The 22,087-nt window shown below is 30.7% G+C and overlaps 1 protein-coding gene across 2 annotated transcripts in view; it reads right to left on the bottom strand.

The window, feature by feature from the left end:
* LOC126880408 (probable ATP-dependent RNA helicase spindle-E) overlaps positions 1–22,087 on the bottom strand; it is a 383,599-nt gene that overhangs the window by 80,063 nt on the left and 281,449 nt on the right. For both annotated transcript variants that reach the window (XM_050644249.1, XM_050644250.1), the window contains exon 14: positions 12,708–12,891. In XM_050644249.1, coding sequence (XP_050500206.1) covers positions 12,708–12,891 — 184 coding nt within the window. The remainder of the gene's footprint in view (positions 1–12,707; positions 12,892–22,087) is intronic.

The raw sequence follows: 22,087 nt of genomic DNA, 5'->3' as shown, positions 1-22,087 counted from the left end.
TTGTCAACGACGTAAATATAAAATGTTTTATGTCATTGGTATATTCTTCCTTAAGATATTTTAAAATTAATATTCTGGCAAATATGTATTTATATAAATATTGATATTTACATAAACATAATCTGACAACTATCAGATTTAACTAAAATGTCATGAAGTGTTTCGCGACACTGTTAAAATCTTATATGACGTCAAAATTAATGACGCACTGAAAAAAGGGTTTGGGATAAACTGTAAGGTTCTTTCCGCTTCTACGACTGTCACCGACAATATGTAAAATATTCTTAACGTAATAACTACGTTAGGAAATATAGACTAAGAGCCGGGATAGGTGAAATTTGCTAATCATTTTAGGCACCATAAGAGTCTATAATTGAAATAGTAGAACCTAAAAGAAAACGTTTGAACACTGTGCCGTCACTTTTCAGTGGCACATGCGTCGACAGTGGCGCATCAAACTTTCCACTTTTGGACCGGATAAATAAATTATTTATAAATTGACGGCATTAAGACGCAAGGAAGATATTAAAAATATAAGATATAAAAACTATATGCCGCACAAAAATATTGGTTCTGCAGCGTAAAAAAAATTTTCATTTTTCGCATATTTTCATTGATAAAAAAATTATAGAAAACTGTACGGCGTGTATGATTTTAAGTAAATATATTTATTTCACAACTATATTTTACTATGCCGTACAAATTCACCGGCCCAAATGCAGTTTTAACCCTTGCTCAACCCTCACTTTTTACGTAGAATAAGGTAATTTATTTCAGGCCCCCTAAAACCAAAACATTTAGAAGGTTATATATAAAAATAGTCCCCAAATTATTATGCCGTACATTTTGAATTGCACATGAGGTCACAGTAGGAAAATGATTTTTCCACCTACCTCTACCGAAAGTATACCTTTCCGGACCTGATTGTAGGGAGCAAAGTTGTACTTTTCCTCCCTAGGGAGGAAAATATTTTTCCTCCCTAGGGAGGAAAAGTAAAAGTGACGTCATGGTATTTCATTCATGAAATATAACTTATTGACGCCCTGTACAATATCTATTTTCTATTACGTAAGTATCTATACATTTTAACGTTTATCTAAAAACACTCTGTATTTTGCAGAATGGTAAAAAACAGTAAATTGTTATTCTGATTTAACAATGTTTACATTAATAATTTGACTTATATTTGACAGTTGACAGTTATATTGTACCTGCTTGTTAGTTTTAGTTCTAATAAATTTTGTTGGTTAGTTACATAAATAAATTAAGTAAAAATGAAACAATGACTTGTTATTTGAGGAAGGTGGAAAAACCATATGTATAACATGGGAGTAAAGTGCTCTTTCCTCCCTTGAATGATTACTGCCCTCCGCTACGCGTCGGGCAGTAAACTTCATTCTCGGGAGGAAAATTAGCACTTTCCTCCCTTGTTATACAAATAGCTATTTCCGTTTAAGGTTTAGTAAAAAAATTATTGTCTTTTTTCAATTTATTAAAAATAGACTATTAAAAAGCTAATCCCGTATAAATATTGTGGCACCATGAAGCAAAAAGCCTCCAAAATCGTTTGCATATTAACTGCAATAATTTTTTTCATGCATTGTTTTTAAATTTTTGTACGCGCGGCTACCTCACAATCTATTTTGTTTACTTTGCCTTACAAATTATTTTTTAACTTTCAATAAAGCCTTGTATATTTTTAAAATAATTCAACACAAGAAAGTGTTTAATACGTAATAACGCGAAATTAAAAAATTAATATTAATTTTTATTTAAATTATACTTCTTTAGGCGCGATTGGTTATTCATCAAGAGAAAAGCAACTTGTTACGTTCGTACACATTTCGTATACACAAAGTACCTCTTTTTTTAATATAATAATATTGTATAAATATAATAATATTATATATTATATTTATTATATATAATAATATTATTATTAATTAAAAAAAATAATCAAGGAGAAAACCCATTTTGCTAATGATTTAGGCACCGTAGGAATCTATAACTTAAATAGTAAAACCTAAAAGAAAACGATGCGTGGGAATTCCGTGAAGATTTTTAAAGTTCACTGCATCTATAGGTACAGCTGCACTGGAGCTAGGTGGTGGCTAGCTTAAGTAAGTCCGGAGCAGTCCATTTTACGAACAAGGGGAGGTAGTCATACAGGAAATCGTAGGAGTCTTTGATATTATAATAATTACTTCCTGTATGACGACCTACCTTCGTTTTTTATTAAATAAATTAGATGGAATTCAAATAAAATAAAAAACCAAAAAAGGTATATTTTTTATAAAAAAGACCCATTAAATATGTGATAAAGATACGGATTTATAAAAGCGTAAACATCGTGAATTAGAGGCGTGATGCATAACTTTTGAAACTATGTGTATAATTCCAGTTATGGTTTCAAGTTTATTTTTCGGATATAACTACTGTAGCATCGCAGAATTAAAATTCGTTTATTTCGAAAACGGTTGAGTTTAGCGAGAAGAATGTAGTTCATATATCTATTTTAAGTAAAAATATTAAGAGAATAAAAGTTTTGGCTCAAAAATATGTAGAGTGCGGGATACAAAAATTGGAGGTATTAAATGAGCGCTGCAAGACGTATGTGGCGCCCTCTGGGTAATACATCATTTTTGGTGGCGAATTTAGATTTCTCGTTTCAAAAAACCCCCGCTTACGAAATTTCGTGTTGTTGTCCCATGCCTGCCAGGAAATATTCAAGAATAAATAAAAAAACTTTAACTTTGACACCCTGTATTTCAGTGATTACCAACTTTCCTACTAAGGTAAGAGCTTAAATCGACATATAAAAAAAAACTGAATTGCCGTGTTCAATAGGGATTAGGTATACCTTCTTTATGTGGATTATTTGAAATTGTACCGATTGATAATTTTTGTTCTAGGGAACCTCAAGCCACGAATCTGAGAATTCTGTGCATTGGGGTAAACCTGCTTCAGTTAATAGTAAAAATAGCACATTTAAATATTCAGTAACTGTGATCAATTATAGTATTTATTAAATATATTTTGAGAAAAACAGTAAACGTTTGTCAAATTTTTGTGTGCATAGGAATGCCTGGAACTTTGACAAAACAGGGTTATCGAGAAAATTCAAAATTTGAACCCAACTGTATATAAATGTTCCATTAAAAATGAACGACATTATATATTTTCATCATCATTTGATGTTGTTAATGTTATAAAGTGTGTGCCGTACAGGAATGTATGATTTCATAATGTGATGAAAATTACTTTGGAAGTCCTACTTATTTTGGGAAACCCTGTAGTTAAAAATGTACGGCATGAACATTTTTGTCACTATTAGTCATAGAATATTCTAAAACTATGTGGAAATATGATATTAAATATTATTATAGTAGCTGGGAAATGAATTTTCCAAATAGTAAAATTAAAAAAAATAATTATTTGTATTCACCATCAATTTTTTTTATGTCAATAAATTTGTACGGCATTTTCACATACAGTTTATAAAGAATAATAACTAGCTTCTAAAATTTATGCCGTTCAGGAAATAATAATTTTTCACTACAAAAAATGGAATAAATATTTTTTTGCCAAATAATTTGTACGGCACTCAGGTTTTTGATCATTTTAGAGCATAAGTAATACTCTGAAATCAGTGCCGTACTTTTCTAAATAATTTTTGTCAATAGGGGTTGAAATGAGAAAATTTACATAAGGCTTGAAACTGTTTGAGCCAGTAGATTCGTACGGCACAGTAAAATATAACTTTAAAATATATATATATATATATATTTACTTAATATTATGCATGCCGTACAGTTTTCTATAATTTTTTTATCAATGAAAATATGCGGAAAATGAAAAATTTTTTTATGTTGCAGAACCATTATTTTTGTACGGTATATAGTTTTTATGTCTTATATTTTTAATATCTTCCTTGCGTCTTAATGCCGTCAATTTAAAAATAATTTATTTATCCGGTCCAAAAGTGAAAAGTTTGATGCGCCACTGTCGACGCATGTGCCACTGAAAAGTGACGGCACAGTGTTCAAACGTTTTCTTTTAGGTTCTACTATTTAAGTTATAGAATCTTATGGTGCCTAAAATGATTAGCAAATTTTTCCTATACGGCTCTTAGTCTAATAATGATTCAAATTTGAGACGTTTAATTTTATTAATAGCCCAGTAAATGAACGGGAAATTCGGCGATACCGTGTAATTTTCAGGGGCAACTCCGAATTGCATGAAAATTTGGATTTAGGTTTTACTTACCCTCCACTTCAAAGTTGAAATTGTGCCGTTGGTTGCTTTTACTTGGGGGGTGGCAGTCACCCCTTCTCGGGGATGAAAAAACATACGTTCAAGATAAGACCGGAAATGCATAAATTGACTAATTATAAGCAACTTTTGTTCTATAGAGTTTTTTACTTAAGTCAATACTTTTCGAGTTATTTGCCATTGAAAATGTTGATTTTTCGACAAAAAAAACTACGTTTTCAGACAGTTTTTCGCAAATAACTTAAAAAGTAAATATTTTATCGAAAAAAATATCCTTAGAAAAAGTGTAGCTTATAAAAAACCCAAAAAAATGGTATATCAGTAAAGTCTATCAATCAAATAAAAACAAAGTTGTAGCTCATGAAAATTACGTTCTTATTCGTCTAATTCCAAATCAAATATTTCAAGGTGAAATCACCGAATAATTAAGCACTTTTCGGGAAAAACCCATTTAAACTTTTTTAAAGTGTTTATAAAAAGCTTTGTTTTAATTGTTAACAAAAGTTTTAGCATTAAAAATAAGCGAGTTACGCTCAAAATAAAATTGGCACTCTTTTTTTTTTATATCATGAAAATCTCGCCGTGTTTAGCTCCCCAAATGAAATTAATCGCTACCGCTTTACAAACAATTTACTTACATATCTATTTTTTATATGATGTGTCAGTCTCACCGGTTTAAAGTGTTTATTTTTGAAAGGGTTATAATTGAGAAAGCTTGAATGGGTCACTAATCATGAGTGTATGCAAATTTTGAATAGCTATATATTATCCAATTTTTGTCTTACGGAGGAACAAAATAAACTTGCATATTTATAATAGCAAAACCTACATTTTTTTACTCTTTAAGATTTTTGTTATCACTAATACTTTTAAAGTTATTTTGAAAAAATGAAATTTTTCAAAAATTTTTAGAAATTTTTTTTTACTATAAAACCAAATGTTTTCAAAAATAAGCACTTCAAACCAATCAAACTTACATATCATATATAGACCAGGGCGCATCTGTAAAAATATTAGTACATTTGGATGTTGAGAGGTGACTCAAATTTTTTTGCAGAAATTGCTTGAAAATAAATCAAATAATAATATTTGAGTTATCCTCCCTCTCAAAAAGGTCCGGAACATTGTTTAAATAATCAAAATATCAAAAAATTAAGGAAAAATTCGATTTTTTTCTTCGTTTTTTGATTATAACTTTAAAAGTAATTATTTCCGAGAAAACTTGTACTGACATAAAAGTTGCGTAATTACATTTCCTACAATATAGAATTGGTTAAAGATTTAAAAAATAGTCACCCTTGTTGCAAAATAGCAATAATTGCGAAAAAAACCATACAAAAACAAGTATTCGCATTTTACGTTTTTCAACCATTTATGCTACACTTAGGACCTTCATATTTCACCCAGAAAAACTGTATGATACAGTAAAATAATACTATAAATTTCATTAAGATCGGTTCAATAGATTTTGCAAAATAAATTTTGCAATCCAGCTTTCTCAAAAAAATTCAATTTTTCAAAGTGTACTGTACCTTTCATTTGCAATTTTGCAAAATTAAAATCGATTAACACCACGGCGTCAGGATTTTTTTTAAATAAACATTAATTTTTGGTGCTACGCGCAGGACAGCGGATAGTTTGCTCTGATTGGGCATTCCAATGACCTTTGATAATGATTGATACATTTTAATTTTTATTACATTTCGATATAAATAAATAAATTTGTTAATTGCAAAATAAAAACACATACTCTTTCCTTTGAAATAACACTTTTATTAGCAAAAACTTTCTTGCTTCATATATTGTAACTTAGAGAATAAAGGTTTATTATTTTTAAACATATGCAATTGTTTAAACAATATTTCACTAACAATAATAAAATTAGTTTGATTTCTGTGGAATTAAAATATTAAAATACAACAACATATAGAGTAAAAAATAATATATTAGATAAAGATTGGAAGAAATTTTGGTGGAAATCAACTTGTGTGAATCGAACACCGCTGTCATGCGCGTAGCACCAAAAATTAATGTTTATTTAAAAAATTTCCCGACGTCGTAATTAATCGATTTTAATTTTGCAAATTGCAAATGAAAGGTACAGTACACTTCAAAAATTTCAATTTGCTATCTGCTTTATTTTCAGTACTGTAACATTTTGAAAAAATGAATTTTTTTTGCGAAAGCTGGATTGCAAAATTTATTTTGCAAAATCTATTGAACCGATCTTAATAAAATTTACAGTATTGTTTTACTATATCATAAAGTTTTTCTGGGTGAAATATGCAGGTCCTAAGTGTAGCCTAAATGGTTGAAAAACGTAAAATGCAAATACTGATTTTTGTATGTTTTTTTCGCAATTATTGTTATTTCGCAACTAGGATAACTATTTTTTAAATTTTTAACCAATTCTATGTTGTAGGAAATTTAATTACGCAACTTTTATGTCAGTACAACTTTTCTCGGAAATGAATATTTTTAAAGTTATAATCAAAAAACGAAGAAAAAAATCGAATTTTTCCTTCATTTATTGACATTTTGATTATTTAAACGATGTTCCGGACCTTTTTGAGAGGAAGGATAACTTAAATATTATTATTTGATTTATTTTCAAGCAATTTCTGCAAAAAAAATTGAGTCACCTCTCAACGTCCATCTCAAAACAGATGCGCCCTGGACTAATAAACAATACACATATAGTTAAAATAGATGGTAAAGCCAAACGATTCATTTCATTTAGGGTGCTAAATAGAGGGAGGTTTTCACGATTTTTTTTACCAAAAAAAGGGGCCAACTATTTTTTTCAGTGTAACTCGTTTATTTTTGATGCTGTAAACTTTTGTAAAAAACAAATAATAAGCTTTTTTTCGATACTTTAAAAATGTTAATAAGATTTTCCCGAAAAATGCTTCTTTCTTCGGTGATTTCGCGTTGAATTATTCGATTTGGAATTAGACAAATAAGAACGTATTTTTCATGAGCTACAACTTTGCTTCTACTCAATTTGTAGACTTTACTGGTACATCATTTTTTTCGTTTTTTTAATAGCTACACTTTTGTTAAAAATATTTTTTTCGATAAAATATTTACTTTTTCAGTTATTTGGGGAAAAACGGTCACGTATTATTGACTTACGTAAAAACCTTTATAGAACAAAACCTGCTTAAAATAAGCCAATTTATCCATTTCCGGCTTCATTTTAAACACGCGTTTTTCACCCCCGAGAAGGGGTAAATGTCACCCCCCAAGTAAAAGCAACCAACGGCACAAATTCAGCTTTGAAGTGGAGGGTAAGTAGAACCTAAATCCAAATTTTCATGCAACTCGGAGTTGCCCCTGGAAATTACACTTAAAAACGGTCATTTATTGGGCTATAAGTAAATCTATGGAAAAGAGTTGAGATTCACAATATTATCCTTGTATATCGCTTTCAAATGAAAAATTTCATCTATCAATTCTTCACTGATGCCTTCTTTATAAAACTCAAATAGCGCAATATATCAATTTTTTTCTTAATCTTGTCGTCATCTTCATCTCAAAATGCCCATAAAATGTTAAATAGTGAATGAATTTCATTTGCCGCATTAAATTTTCTGGTTAAATTGTTTATTATACAATCTATGACAATATTAAATATTTCACAGCAAAAAAAGACAGGAAAAATTACTTCTTTGGTCTGGTCGACGCCGGGCCCCTTACATCACCGGGCCCCAGTAAAATGTACCGGCTGTACCGCCCTCTCGGCGGGCCTGACTGTACCTTGTTTTTAAACCAGGAGGAGTAAACTCAAAAGACATATTCACACCCAATAATGTCACTAGAAAAATACATCTTCTTTCTTATCGGCCTTATCATGTCGGTCTTAGACGGTAATCCATAAATATAATATTATACTAACACATAAATTCATTATACATAAAACTAGCTCAATCATTCGTATCATAGTTTTGATATTCCTGACACCACTCTAATCTTGCAGCGCGTTTGTCTCTGGAGATAGATGGACATATCAATGGCCTGCGACTGTAGAGATTGGCTTAATGGAGACGATTTATTACAGTATCAAGGTCTATAGTTACCTGGTGTGTCTACTTCTTCTTTTTCTTCTACGGCACTACAGCCCAAATTGAGCCTTGCCTCCTTTATTTTTTGCCTCCACTCTTGTTTGTCTGCGGCTGTTCTCTATATAGTGCGGCAGATTCGTGCAAATATTATAAGAATTGTGCATTTAATGATAGAAGCATATTTATAATTTGGACCACATATACTACACATATAAAGGTCCAAAATTAGATACGAGGGCATCTCAGATTTTACCTTTTACAAAAATGGCAGGCATTCAAAATGGCGATGATACATATGTGACTAATAGCACGATAACTTTTAAACGAAAAGTCCAACTTCAACCAAATTTGGTATACGGGTTCTTTTTTTTGATGTATAAGGTCGAGCTCCTGAACCGGAAGAATCGGTTTATTAGAAGATGTGTTTTTCCTGGTTTCTATGTAAAAAAATGTTTTTTTTCAATTCTTTCACCCTGTATATATTAATTTTTCAAAAAAGTAATACCGGCATTCAAAAGAGCGTAAAATTTTTTTTAGAAAATATTTTGAACTTTTTAGTTATGTTAATTACCATGTAATAAATGCATGACTTATCTTCACATGTACCTATGTGCGGCAGATTCGTGCAAATATTATAAGAATTATTGTGCATTTAACGGTAGAAGCATATAATTTGGACCACATATACTACACATACAAAGGTTCAAATTTAGATATGAGGCTATCTCAGATTTGGCCTTTTACAAAAAAGGCGGGCATTCAAAATGGCGACTATACATATATGACTAATAGCATGATAACTTTTGAGCGAAAAGTCAGATTTCAACCAAATTTGGTATTTTTTTTTATGTATAAGATCGAGCTCTGGAACCGGAAGAATCGGTTTACTAGAAGTTGTGTTTTTCCTGATTTTTTGTAAAAATATGTTGTTTATTTTTTCAATTCTTTCACCCTGTATATATTAATTTTTCAAAAAAGTAATACCGGCATTAAAAAGAGCGTAAAAATATTGTTTAGGAAATATTTTGAACTCTTTGGTTATATTAATTACCATTTAATAAATGCATAACGTATCTTCACATGTAGGTACCTATGTGCGGTAGATTTGTGCAAATAATAATATAAGAATTATTGTGCATTTAATGGTAGAAGCATATAATTTGGACCACACATACTACACATATAAAGATTCAAATTTAGATATGAGGCCATCTCAGATTTTGTCTTTTACAAAAATGGCGGGCATTCAAAATGAATCTGCCGCCCATAGGTACATGTGAACATACGTTATGCATTTTTTATTAAATGGTAATTAACTTAACTAAAAAGTTCAAAACATTTCCTAAAAAATATGTTTACAGTCATTTTAATGGCGGTATTACCTTTTTGAAAAATTTATATATACAGGGTGAAAGAAGTGAAAAAGAAACAACATATTTTTATATAAAAAAACAGTAAAAACACAACTTCTCGTAAACCGATTCTTCCGGTCTATTCATCTTCCGGTTTATTCCGGTATTCATCAAAAAAAGAACCTATATACCAAATTTGGTTGAAATCTGACGTCTCGTTCAAAAGTTATCGTGCTATTAGTCCTATATGTATAGTTTTTGAATGCCCGCTATTTTTGTAAAAGGAACAAAAACTAAGATGGCGTCATATCTAGATTTGAACCTTTATATGTGTAGTATATGTGGCCCAAATTATATGCTTCTACCGTTAAATGCACAATAATTCTTATAATATTTGCACGAATCTGTCGCACATAGGTACATGTGAAGATACGTTATGCATTTATTAAATGGTAATTAATATGACTAAAAAGTTCAAAATATTTCCTAAAAATATTTTTACGCTCTTTTCAATGGCGGTATTAACTTTTTGAAAAATTAATACATACAGGGTGAAAAAACTGAAAAAAATACAACATATTTTTACATAAAAACCAGAAAAAACACAACTTCTGGTAAACCGATTCTTCCGGTTCAAGACCTCGATCTTATTCATCAAAAAAAGAACCTATATACCAAATTTGGTTGAAATCTTACGCCTCGTTCAAAAGTTATCGTGCTATTAGTCAATATGTATAGTCGCCATTTTGAATGCCCGCCATTTTTTTAAAAGGCCAAATCTGAGATGGCCTCATATCTAAATTTTTACTTTTATATGTGTAGTATATGTGGTCCAAATTATATACTTCTATCATTAAATGCACAATTGTTTCACATATCGGCTGCACTAATACACGGACTGCTAAAACGACTTGTGCGTCGCTGTTTACTGTGTCTTCCCAGCGCTTTCTTGGCTTTCCAACCGGTCTCTTTTCCAGCATTCTAGCATTCAGTGCTCTTTTTGGTAGTCTATCCTCTCCCATTCTTATCACATGTCCGGCCCATTGCAATCTTTGTATTCTAATGAAAGGGTGTGCCTGCTGCAAGTCGCTAGTCAATTCGGGTGCTATAATTATTGTTGGTTGTAAAAATGTATAGAATGAGCAACTGTACAAATTCAATTGACATTAGACGACCACATAAATTTATTTTTATTAATCATACAGAACAAGTAAAAACTTCGTTTGTATAATGATATAAAAAGTTTATTGCAAAACTATTAAAAAGTCATCCAAAAGGATTCGCAAAACGTTTTCGATCTAGATCAGATCATCTTCAGTGCGTTCTGCTTAGTACATGAAACTAGCAACCTTGTAGAATAGGTGACATCGAGAAATATGATTTACATTTTTAAAAACTGATGTTAGTAGCGACTCTAAGCCGATGTTAAAGATAAATTTAAATGTGCTCAAAGGGCAACATGATTCACTGCTCGATGATAAGGTGTGGTTCTTGCCAGTTCAATGGACCAGTTCAGTTGGTCTGTGTCCATTGAACTGGCAAGAACCACACGTTATCATCGAGCAGTGAATCATGTTGCCTTTTGAGCACTCTCAAATTTATCTTTTAACATCGGCTTAGAGTCGCTACTAACATCAGTTTTTAAAAATGTAAATCATATTTCTCGATGTCACCTATTCTATAAGGTTGCTAGTTTCATCTATTAAGCAGAACGCACTGAAGATGATCTGATCTAGATCGAAAACGTTTTGCGAAACCTTTTGGATGACTTTTTAATAGTTTTTCAATAAACTTTTTATACCATTATACAAACGAAGTTTTTACTTGTTCTGTATGATTTTTAATTATGGTATACAGCCAGCTACTGGGATTTTCCCATTGATTTTTGAAGTTATACTTCTTTACCGGCGATAGAGGGTGAATTTTTATATGGTAAAACCTAGCGACCGGGCGCATGCGCATTATAACTTTGTTCTGATTGGATGTTCAAATGACATGTCAAAAATTATTCAATATGGCGGCTGTGGCACAGCTGTAGTTAGATTATTTATGGTTGTTGCGTTTTAAAATTTGTGTGAAAAGAAACAACAAACAAAAGTTAGTTAATAGTTATACTGCCTTTTTAAATAGTTTTCATATACCTATATTTTTGGACTTTTGGACTATTTTGGACAAGGAAAACTCATTCTAATTTGGTAAGTAGTTTTTATTATAATCATATTGTAATTATACATTTGGATTAGGTTGAAATACATACATTTATTTTCTCAAGAATGCGGATTTTAGAGAGAAATCCCAAATTAGGTTCGATTTTTATTTTTAAATTATGATTTTTTGGCGTAGATTTATTTATCTAGTAGGTATGTAATGCTTTGATTTACATACTTAATTTGATTACCAACAAAAGTTCTACCAATCTTCATCTAATATATTGTTTTCTTACTGTTTTGTTATATTTTTATATTTTCTTCCACAAAATTTAAACTACATAATTTAATTTTCAAAACAACTGTCAAAGAGTAAAACGTTTAGTTACCGTATTTTTCCACATGATAAATAATGTGGGATTGGACGAGTGAGTCTACGCTTCGATTACGAATCAAAGCGCCAGAAATTCACGGGTTCAATTCCCGATGCAAGTTTTATTTTTTTATTTTTTTATGCATGTTATATGCAAGTATATTTGTTATATAATTTTTTTTTTCAGAAAATGCGTATTTAAATTTTTTGCCAACAATTATTATCGTTCAGAAATCATTTTTTCTTTGTGGCATTTTTCAATGTGTTTGTGTGTGTTTTATTCTTTTATTTTTTTAAATTTTTGGTATTGTCTTAAAAATCACATAATATGTAGTAGAAGTATAACTTCTTACGTGCGTACAAAGTACACACACATTCTTTTTTTATTAATTTTATTATGGTGTAAAAATATCCCTAGACTTTTTCGATGAGTGTATTCAGTGACCGAATTAAATGTAAATATTTTTCAGACATGTACAAACTTATTATTTTATATTACCTCCGTAATTTTTAGAGTAATCCATTCGACGTCTAATCCAGGTATGGGATTATGTGCTCCTAAACTAAAACAGTTTCTATCCGCAAAAGTTGAGGGCATGGGTATATCCTCATGGGCAAGTTTCTGAAGTGCACTTTTTCTTGTAAATCCCTTTTCTTCAGCATATTTCCAAGCTTCTTTTAATCTAAAAATATATTTTATTAAAAAAACTAATTTTAACTAATATCTGGCGATAATCAGTACGATCCTTGACGGTAAAATATTGCAAAACCTATAGATTTTAAAGAACCGCTTATATTGACATGAAATTTGGCATACATATAGGTAACATGTCAAAGAAGAAAAGTGATATTGTGCCGATGTGTCTTTTTGCCCTGGGGGTGAGTTTCACCCCTTCTCGAAGGTGAAAAAATATATATTAAAAATAAGTCCGGAAATGGATGAACAGACCAATTCTATGCAACTTTTGTTCTACAGCATTTTTTCACTAAGGTAATACCTAATTTTCCAGTTATTTGCGAGTAAACATATCGCCGCCGCCTAGGAAAAGTATAACTCCGAAAAATGCCGGTAAGAGTAGAACTTTCAATAAACGCTGCGAAGAATATTATTTTTGATTATATGATTGTGAAAATTATAATCCCTAATAAAGTGTTAGCGAAAAAATTTATTTTTGAGGAGTATCAACAAAAAACATTTTAAAATAAAAATGTATAGCATTTTTATTCAGTTGCAATGCGAAGGCAAGACAATCTTACTTTTCAATTAGAATACGGAGTACAGTCCAGTCCCTTGAATCGCGATTTTCGGCTCTTATTGGAGCCTTCATCGGAAGGAACGTAGGCACTGTTCTCCACATTTTAACTGATTCGTATCGAGAGGTTTTCCCACCCATTGCAACTGAAGTGATGATAGTAGGTGGCTAGCGCCATCTGGCATTGAAAGACGAAGTAGTTTTCAATCCTAATAGCAAATTATTAATATTGAAAATATTAAAAATATTACTAAAATATTTTTAAATTGAAAACTTATTGGTACACTTTCCTGGTGACACCTCCAAGATTTCTACAATTTGCAAGTCAAATGGATGCTGCAGTGAAGACGAGAGGGAAGGAATTCTACACTATACAATTCACATCCCCCGTCTGCAGCTGGTAAAATTCCAACGGAAAAATGCACCTAGTTACTCTACGGAGTAATACGACTATAAAATAAAAATGTATAGCATTTTTATTCAGTTGCAATGCGAAGGCAAGACAATCTTACTTTTCAATTAGAATACGGAGTGCAGTCCAGTCCCTTGAATTGCGATTTTCGGCTCTTATTGGAGCCTTCATCGGAAGGAACGTAGGCACTGTTCTCCACATTTTAACTGATTCGTATCGAGAGGTTTTCCCACCCATTGCAACTGAAGTGATGATAGTAGGTGGCTAGCGCCATCTGGCATTGAAAGACGAAGTAGTTTTCAATCCTAATAGCAAATTATTAATATTGAAAATATTAAAAATATTACTAAAAGATTTTTAAATTTAAAACTTATTGTTGTTCTGAAGCTATTTCCTTGTGGCATTTTTATGATTAATTATTTATATGGGAAATAAGCCACAATTAAAATGAAAAAAATAATTTTATTAACGTTTCGACGCCCAAATCGGGTAATATTTTGTATTTTGACAACGGCACCCGATTTGGGCGTCGAAACGTTAATAAAATTATTTTTTTCATTTTAATTGTGGCTTATTTCCCATATAAATAATTAATTAAAACTTATTGGTACACTTTCCTACCTAGCCACGTACTATCATCACTTCAGTTGCAATGGGTGGGAAAACCTCTCGATACGAATCAGTTAAAATGTGGAGAACAGTGCCTACGTTCCTTCCGATGAAGGCTCCAATAAGAGCCGAAAATCGCGATTCAAGGGACTGGACTGCACTCCGTATTCTAATTGAAAAGTAAGATTGTCTTGCCTTCGCATTGCAACTGAATAAAAATGCTATACATTTTTATTTTATAGTCGTATTACTCCGTAGAGTAACTAGGTGAATTTTTCCGTTGGAACTTTACCAGCTGCAGACGGGGGATGTGAATTGTATAGTGTAGAATTCCTTCCCTCTCGTCTTCACTGCAGCATCCATTTGACTTGCAAATTGTAGAAATCTTGGAGGTGTCACCAGGAAAGTGTACCAATAAGTTTTAAATTTAAAAATCTTTTAGTAATATTTTTAATATTTTCAATATTAATAATTTGCTATTAGGATTGAAAACTACTTTGTCTTTCAATGCCAGATGGCGCTAGCCACCTACTATCATCACTTCAGTTGCAATGGGTGGGAAAACCTCTCGATACGAATCAGTTAAAATGTGGAGAACAGTGCCTACGTTCCTTCCGATGAAGGCTCCCATAAGAGCCGAAAATCGCGATTCAAGGGACTGGACTGCACTCCGTATTCTAATTGAAAAGTAAGATTGTCTTGCCTTCGCATTGCAACTGAATAAAAATGCTATACATTTTTATTTTATAGTCGTATTACTCCGTAGAGTAACTAGGTGCATTTTTCCGTTGGAACTTTACCAGCTGCAGACGGGGGATGTGAATTGTATAGTGTAGAATTCCTTCCCTCTCGTCTTCACTGCAGCATCCATTTGACTTGCAAATTGTAGAAATCTTGGAGGTGTCACCAGGAAAGTGTACCAATAAGTTTTAAATTTAAAAATATTTTAGTAATATTTTTAATATTTTCAATATTAATAATTTGCTATTAGGATTGAAAACTACTTCGTCTTTCAATGCCAGATGGCGCTAGCCACCTACTATCATCACTTCAGTTGCAATGGGTGGGAAAATCTCTCGATACGAATCAGTTAAAATGTGGAGAACAGTGCCTACGTTCCTTCCGATGAAGGCTCCAATAAGAGCCGAAAATCGCGATTCAAGGGACTGGACTGCACTCCGTATTCTAATTGAAAAGTAAGATTGCTTTGCCTTCGCATTGCAACTGAATAAAAATGGTATACATTTTTATTTTATAGTCGTATTACTCCGTAGAGTAACTAGGTGCTTTTTCCGTTGGAACTTTACCAGCTGCAGACGGGGGATGTGAATTGTATAGTGTAGAATTCCTTCCCTCTCGTCTTCACTGCAGCATCCATTTGACTTGCAAATTGTAGAAATCTTGGAGGTGTCACCAGGAAAGTGTACCAATAAGTTTTAAATTTAAAAATCTTTTAGTAATATTTTTAATATTTTCAATATTAATAATTTGCTATTAGGATTGAAAACTACTTCGTCTCACAAAACATTTTGTTTTTGGGTCCACGAAAATTATAATTACTAAAAGTTCTCAGAAATAATTGTTTTCGTCGGCAGACACAGAAACAGAAAGGGAAATAATTGTTTTCGTCGGCATCTATTATGAACTAAATCTTTTCGTTATAAATATTTCGGGAGTTATAATCTTCGCGGACACGCATATAAAAAAGAATTGTATCGCCAACACTTATCATAGAGTTATTATTTTCACTGGAAATGTATTAGGAATCACATTAATCATAGGTACCAGCGATATGTTCATTTTTCAAGTCGGTAAAGTTACTCTATATCGAACGAGTCTGATATTATGAGAAGAGCGAGCGGTAGCGAGCAAGGCGAATAACAGACGAGTTCGATAAAGAGTCCTTACTGACGTGGTGCATACAACATTTTATCGCCAAAAAATGTTATCACTTACTTAACACTTACTTAATTACATCCTAATGAAAAAAGAGTGTGTGTACTTGTTAAAAACAATTTACGCACGTAAGACGTTATCTACTTCTATTATTATAATTTCAACGAAATAAATATATTTTAAACAGTTTAATCGTATTTTTATTTAAATATTAAACCAATTTTAACAATTAAAATAAAATACCAAAAATTAAAAATACCGTTAATAGTTACGTTCTTGTTTATGAAATGTAGCCTTCCGTAGCGCAGTTGCTTTTCCCTTGTAGTACGTTCTTTGAAGGTAAAATATTGCAAAACCTCTAAATTTTAAAGAACTGCTTGGATTGACATCAAATATGGCATACACATAGCTAATAAGTCAAAGAAAAAAAGTGATATTGTGCCGATGTGTGCTTTTGCCCTAGGGGTGACGTTCACCCCCTTTTGGGGGTGAAAAATATATGTTGGAAATAAGTCCGGAAATGGATAAAATGCATAATTTTAAGCAACTTTTGTTCTATAAAGTTTTTTCACCAAGTTAATACTTTTCGAGTTATTTGCGAGTGAATATGTTAATTTTTCTACAAAATAACTACGTTTTCAAACGGTTTTTCGCAAATAACTCAAAAAGTAAGTATTTGGTGGAAAAAAAATTCTTATCAAAAATATAGCACGTAAAAAAGTGAAAAACTTAGTGTATATATTAGGTCACTGTATCTAGTAGAAGCAGAGTTATAGCTAATGAAAAATAGGTTAATATTCGTCAAATTCCAAATCGTATATTTTAACGTGCCAAAACCAAAAAACGAAGCACTTTTTTGGGGAAAACTCATTTTAACTTTTTTAAAGTGTTTAAAAAAATGCTTATTTTTGTTTTTTAAAAAAATTTTTAGCATCAAAAGTAAACAAGTTACGCTCAAAATAAAGTTGGTCCCTTTTTTTTTGTAAGAAATCGGGAAAATCACCCCCTAATTAGCATTTCAAATGAACTTAATTGTTATCACTTCACAAGTTTTTTACTCGCGTATGTATTGATCATACAATCTGTAAGTTTCATCGGTTCAAAGTCCTTATTTTTGAAAGAGCTGTAGTTAAAAGGGCTTGAACGAGTCACTTATCACGAGTATATGCAAATTTAGAAACACCGAATCTTGACCAATTTTTGTCTTACAGAAAAACAAAAAAATACAAAATATTCAGAAAGGTAAAGCCGACTTTTTTATTGTTTAAGACTTTTGGTATCTCTAACAATTTTTAAGTTATTTAAAAAAAAAGCATTTTTTTAAAAATTAAAATTTTTAAAAATTTTACTTTAAAGCCAAATTTTTTTCAAAAATAAGCACTTTGAATCGATGAAACTTACAGATCATATAAACACAACATAAGTAAAGTAACTTGTGAAGCGGTAACGATTAATTTCATTTAACTTTTGATTGGGGGGTGATCTTCCTGATTTTTTTTGCTAAAACAAAACTGACCAACTTTATTTTGAGCGTAACTTGCTTATACTTGATGCTAGAAATTTTTTTTATAAAAACACAAATAAAGATTTTTTAAACACTTTAAAAAAGTTGTAATGTGTTTTCCCCAAGAATGCTTCATTATTTGGATATTTCACATTGAATTATTCTATTTGGAATTTTTCGAATATGATCCTATTTTTCATTAGCTATAACTCTGCTTTTGCTAGGTATAGGGACCTAATATATACGCCATTTTTTTCACTTTTTTATAGGCTATAGATTTGCTAAGAATATTTTTTTCGACAAAATGCTGACGTTTTGAGTTATTTGCGAAAAACCGTCTAAAAACGTGGTTATTTTGTTGAAAAATGAACATATTCACTTGCAAATAACTCGAAAAGTATTAACTTGGTGAAAAAACTCTATAGAACAAAAGTTGCTTAAAATTAGTCAGTTTATTCATTTCGGAACTTATCTTGAACATATATTTTTTCACCCCCAAGATGGGGTAAAACTCACCCCCAGGGCAAAAGCACACATCGGCACCATATCACTTTTTTTCTATGACATGTTAGCTATGCGTATGCCAAATTTCATGTCAATCCAAGCGGTTCTTTAAGATTTACAGCAAAAACCGTGAACGAATGGACTATTGATGAATAGTAGAAAATTTAAATAAATAATATATTTGCTAACAAATTATCATTAATATCTGTCACCGTCCTATTGGGACCGTGCAAGTTCGGAAAAGCGACACCTGGTTTCTACGCTCAGCAACTTTATTCGCACTTTTAATTGTATTGGCCAATTACGTTAGTACTTGTTGCTGGATATCCAGCAATTATCCATTATAACAAAAAAGTTATGAGAAGAAAAACTAAGACTGAGGTTATGTTATTAAAAAGTAAACAATTGTATGTAGTAAATAAAATTAATTATTAATGCAATACTACAAGCAAAATACAATTAATTAAATTTAATTTTATATAATATTTGCATATCATATCAATATTGTGGAGCAACATATAATTTTTCTTCTTCAATGGCATTAGGTATGAAATATACGTCAATTTGACAATTGCAATTGACAATATGAATTATTTCAGAAAGTTTCAAGATTTCTCCGATATTTACGCACGATCGTTTCTCATATCCCCTCCCATTACTTGCACACCGCCAATATTTTATATAATCGAATTAACAAAAACACCATTTCATAATGATTGCATTAATACAAAACTTAAAAGATTTAAGAGTTTTATCAATTTTAGACGAAATAAAAATTTCGTATGACAGTAATTACGATGACAGAATGCTTTTGCATGATGGCCGATTTCGATGTTTAATCGATAGTTGTTCAAGTAATCAATATTGAATAAGTACCTAATTACTAAATCTGTAAAGTTTCGATTTATATTTTATGAATATAATTGCGAAATACTACAGAATTTCACTTTCTGACATAAATTTAATTAATAATAACGTAAATTTTGTACAATATTTTTAATAATTAAAGTAAATAAATTTTAAGTTCACTCAAATAAATAATCGATTACTGCCATCGACCGTTTACATTCAATCTCAGTTAATTTGATTAATCGCGGCAGGTAAAGTAAAATTCTTCTTTCAGTACAATAAAGTGTTACTTTACTGCCGCAAATAGCGTCAAATGAGTACAATAATGAATGACTTTAGTGACGGTTGGCGATAAACATATTTTTAGACGTTTTTTTGCAAATACATAACTCAAAAAGTAAGTATTTTACCGAAAAAAACATTCTTAGCAAAAATATAGCTCATAAAAAAGCAAAAAAAAATTTGTATGTATGAGATCATTAGACCCAGTAAAAGAAGAGTTGTAACTAATGATAACTAGGTTCATACTAAGGTTCATACATAGGTTCCAAATTTCAAATCGAATATTTCAACGTGAAATAGCCAAAAAATGAAGATTCCCCAAAATTTTTGGGGAAAACTCATTACAACTTTTTTAAAGTGTTTAAAAAAGTGTTTAAAGTTTCTAGCATTGAAAATAATGAAGTTACTCTAAAAATAAAGTTGGTCCTTTTTTTTTTTGTAAAAAAAAAAATCGTGAAATCACCGGCATATTAGCATCCCAAATGAAATTAATCGTTACCACTTCACAAGTTTCTTTACTCGTGTATGTATTTTGTATATGATCTGTAAGTTTCATCGGTCAAAAGTGCTTATTTTTGAAGGGGCTCTAGTTGAAAGGGCTTGGACTAGTCACTAATCACGAGTGTATGCAAATTTTGATCAGCCATATTTCAACCAATATTTGTCTTACAGAAAAACAAAAAATCCAAAATATTCAAAAAGCAAAACCTACATTTTTTACTGTTTATGATTTTTGGTATCACTAATAAATTTTAAGTTATTTTGAAAATAAGTGCTTTAAAAAAGTTGAAATGAGTTTCCCAAAAAGTGCATCATTTTTTGGTTATTTCACGTTGAAATATTTTTTTTTATTTAACCTCCCAATTTATTTACAATCTGTAAAACAAGTTACAATGGGTAAATGTTGTGACCACTAGTGTAGGTGGCTTGGAGAAAATGATTCATTAATCATTTTCTTTACAAATATTTTACATAGATATAAAATTGTTTGTCTCTGGGAACGTTGAAATATGCGCTTTGAAATTTGACGAATATAAACCTATTTTTCATTAACTATTTATTCAGAACAACATTAAGAAACCGGTATGGGCCTATAGTGTGTCAAAACTATTTTTCATTAGCTACCACTTTGCTTCTACTGGGTCTAGAGATTTCATACGTACGCCATTTTTCCAATTTTTTATAGGCTATATTTTCGCTAATAATATTTTTTTCGATAAAATACTTATTTTTTGAGTTATTTGCGAAAAACCGTCTAAAAACCTGTGTTTTTTTTTTGTTGAAAAATGAACATATTCACTCGCAAATCACTCGAAAAGTATTATATATATATATATATATATATATATATATATATATATATATATATATATATATATATATATATATATATACAGGGTGTCCCGAAAAGAATGGTCATAAATTATACCACACATTCTGGGGTCAAAAATAGTTCGATTGAACCTAACTTACCTTAGTACAAATATGCTCACAAAAAAAGTTACAGCCCTTTGAAGTTACAACATGAAAATCGATTTTTTTCAATATATCGAAAACTATTAGAGATTTTTTATTGAAAATGGACATGTATAATTCTTATGTCAGGAACATCTTAAAACAAAATTATAGTGAAATTTGTCCACCCCATAAAAAATTTATGGGGATTTTGTTCCCTTAAACCCCCCCAAACTTTTGTGTACGTTCCAATTAATTCATTATTGTGGTACCATTAGTTAAACACAACGTTTTTAAAAATTTTTTGCCTCTTAGTATTTTTTCGATAAGCCAGTTTTTATTGAGATGCGGCTTCTTTTTCAATATATTTACGTAAAAATTTTATGGGGGTTTTGTTCCTTTAAACCCCCCTAATGTTTGTGTACGTTCCAATTAAACTATTATTGTGGTACCATTAGTTAAACACAGTGTTTTTAAAACTTTTGTCTCTTAGTCTTTTGTTCATAAGTCACCTTTTATCGAGATGTAGCTTCTTTTTCAAAATATACCTAAAAATGTAAATTATAAATAAATTTTCAGATTATTAACAGGTCTCTATAACCGTACTTAACCATATACAAATATGTGGTGGATTCGACAAATATTCAAAATATCTCGATAAACACTGGCTTATCGAAAAAGTACTAAGAGGCAAAAAAGTTTTAAAAATAATGTGTTTAACTAATAGTGCCACAATAATAATTTAATTGGAACGTACACAAAAGTTTGGGGGGGTTTAAGGGAACAAAACCCACATAAAATTTGTATGGGGTGCACAAATTTTACTTAATTTTTTTTTAAGATATTGCTGTCGTAAAAATGCCACATGTCAATTTTCAATAAAATATCTCTGAGAGTTTTCGATATATGAAAAAAAATCGATTTTCATTTTGTAACTTCAAAGGGCTGTAACTTTTTTTGTGTGCACTATTGTATATAGGTAAGTCAGGTTCAATCAACCTATTTTTGACCCCAGAATCTGTGGTATAATTTATGACCAATCTTTTCGGGACACCCTGTATATATATATATATATATATATATATATATATATATATATATATATATATATATAT

This window comes from Diabrotica virgifera, chromosome 2 (genome assembly GCF_917563875.1).
Source record: "Diabrotica virgifera virgifera chromosome 2, PGI_DIABVI_V3a".
NCBI lineage: Eukaryota > Metazoa > Arthropoda > Insecta > Coleoptera > Chrysomelidae > Diabrotica > Diabrotica virgifera.
This window is presented reverse-complemented; position numbering and strand designations above follow the sequence as displayed.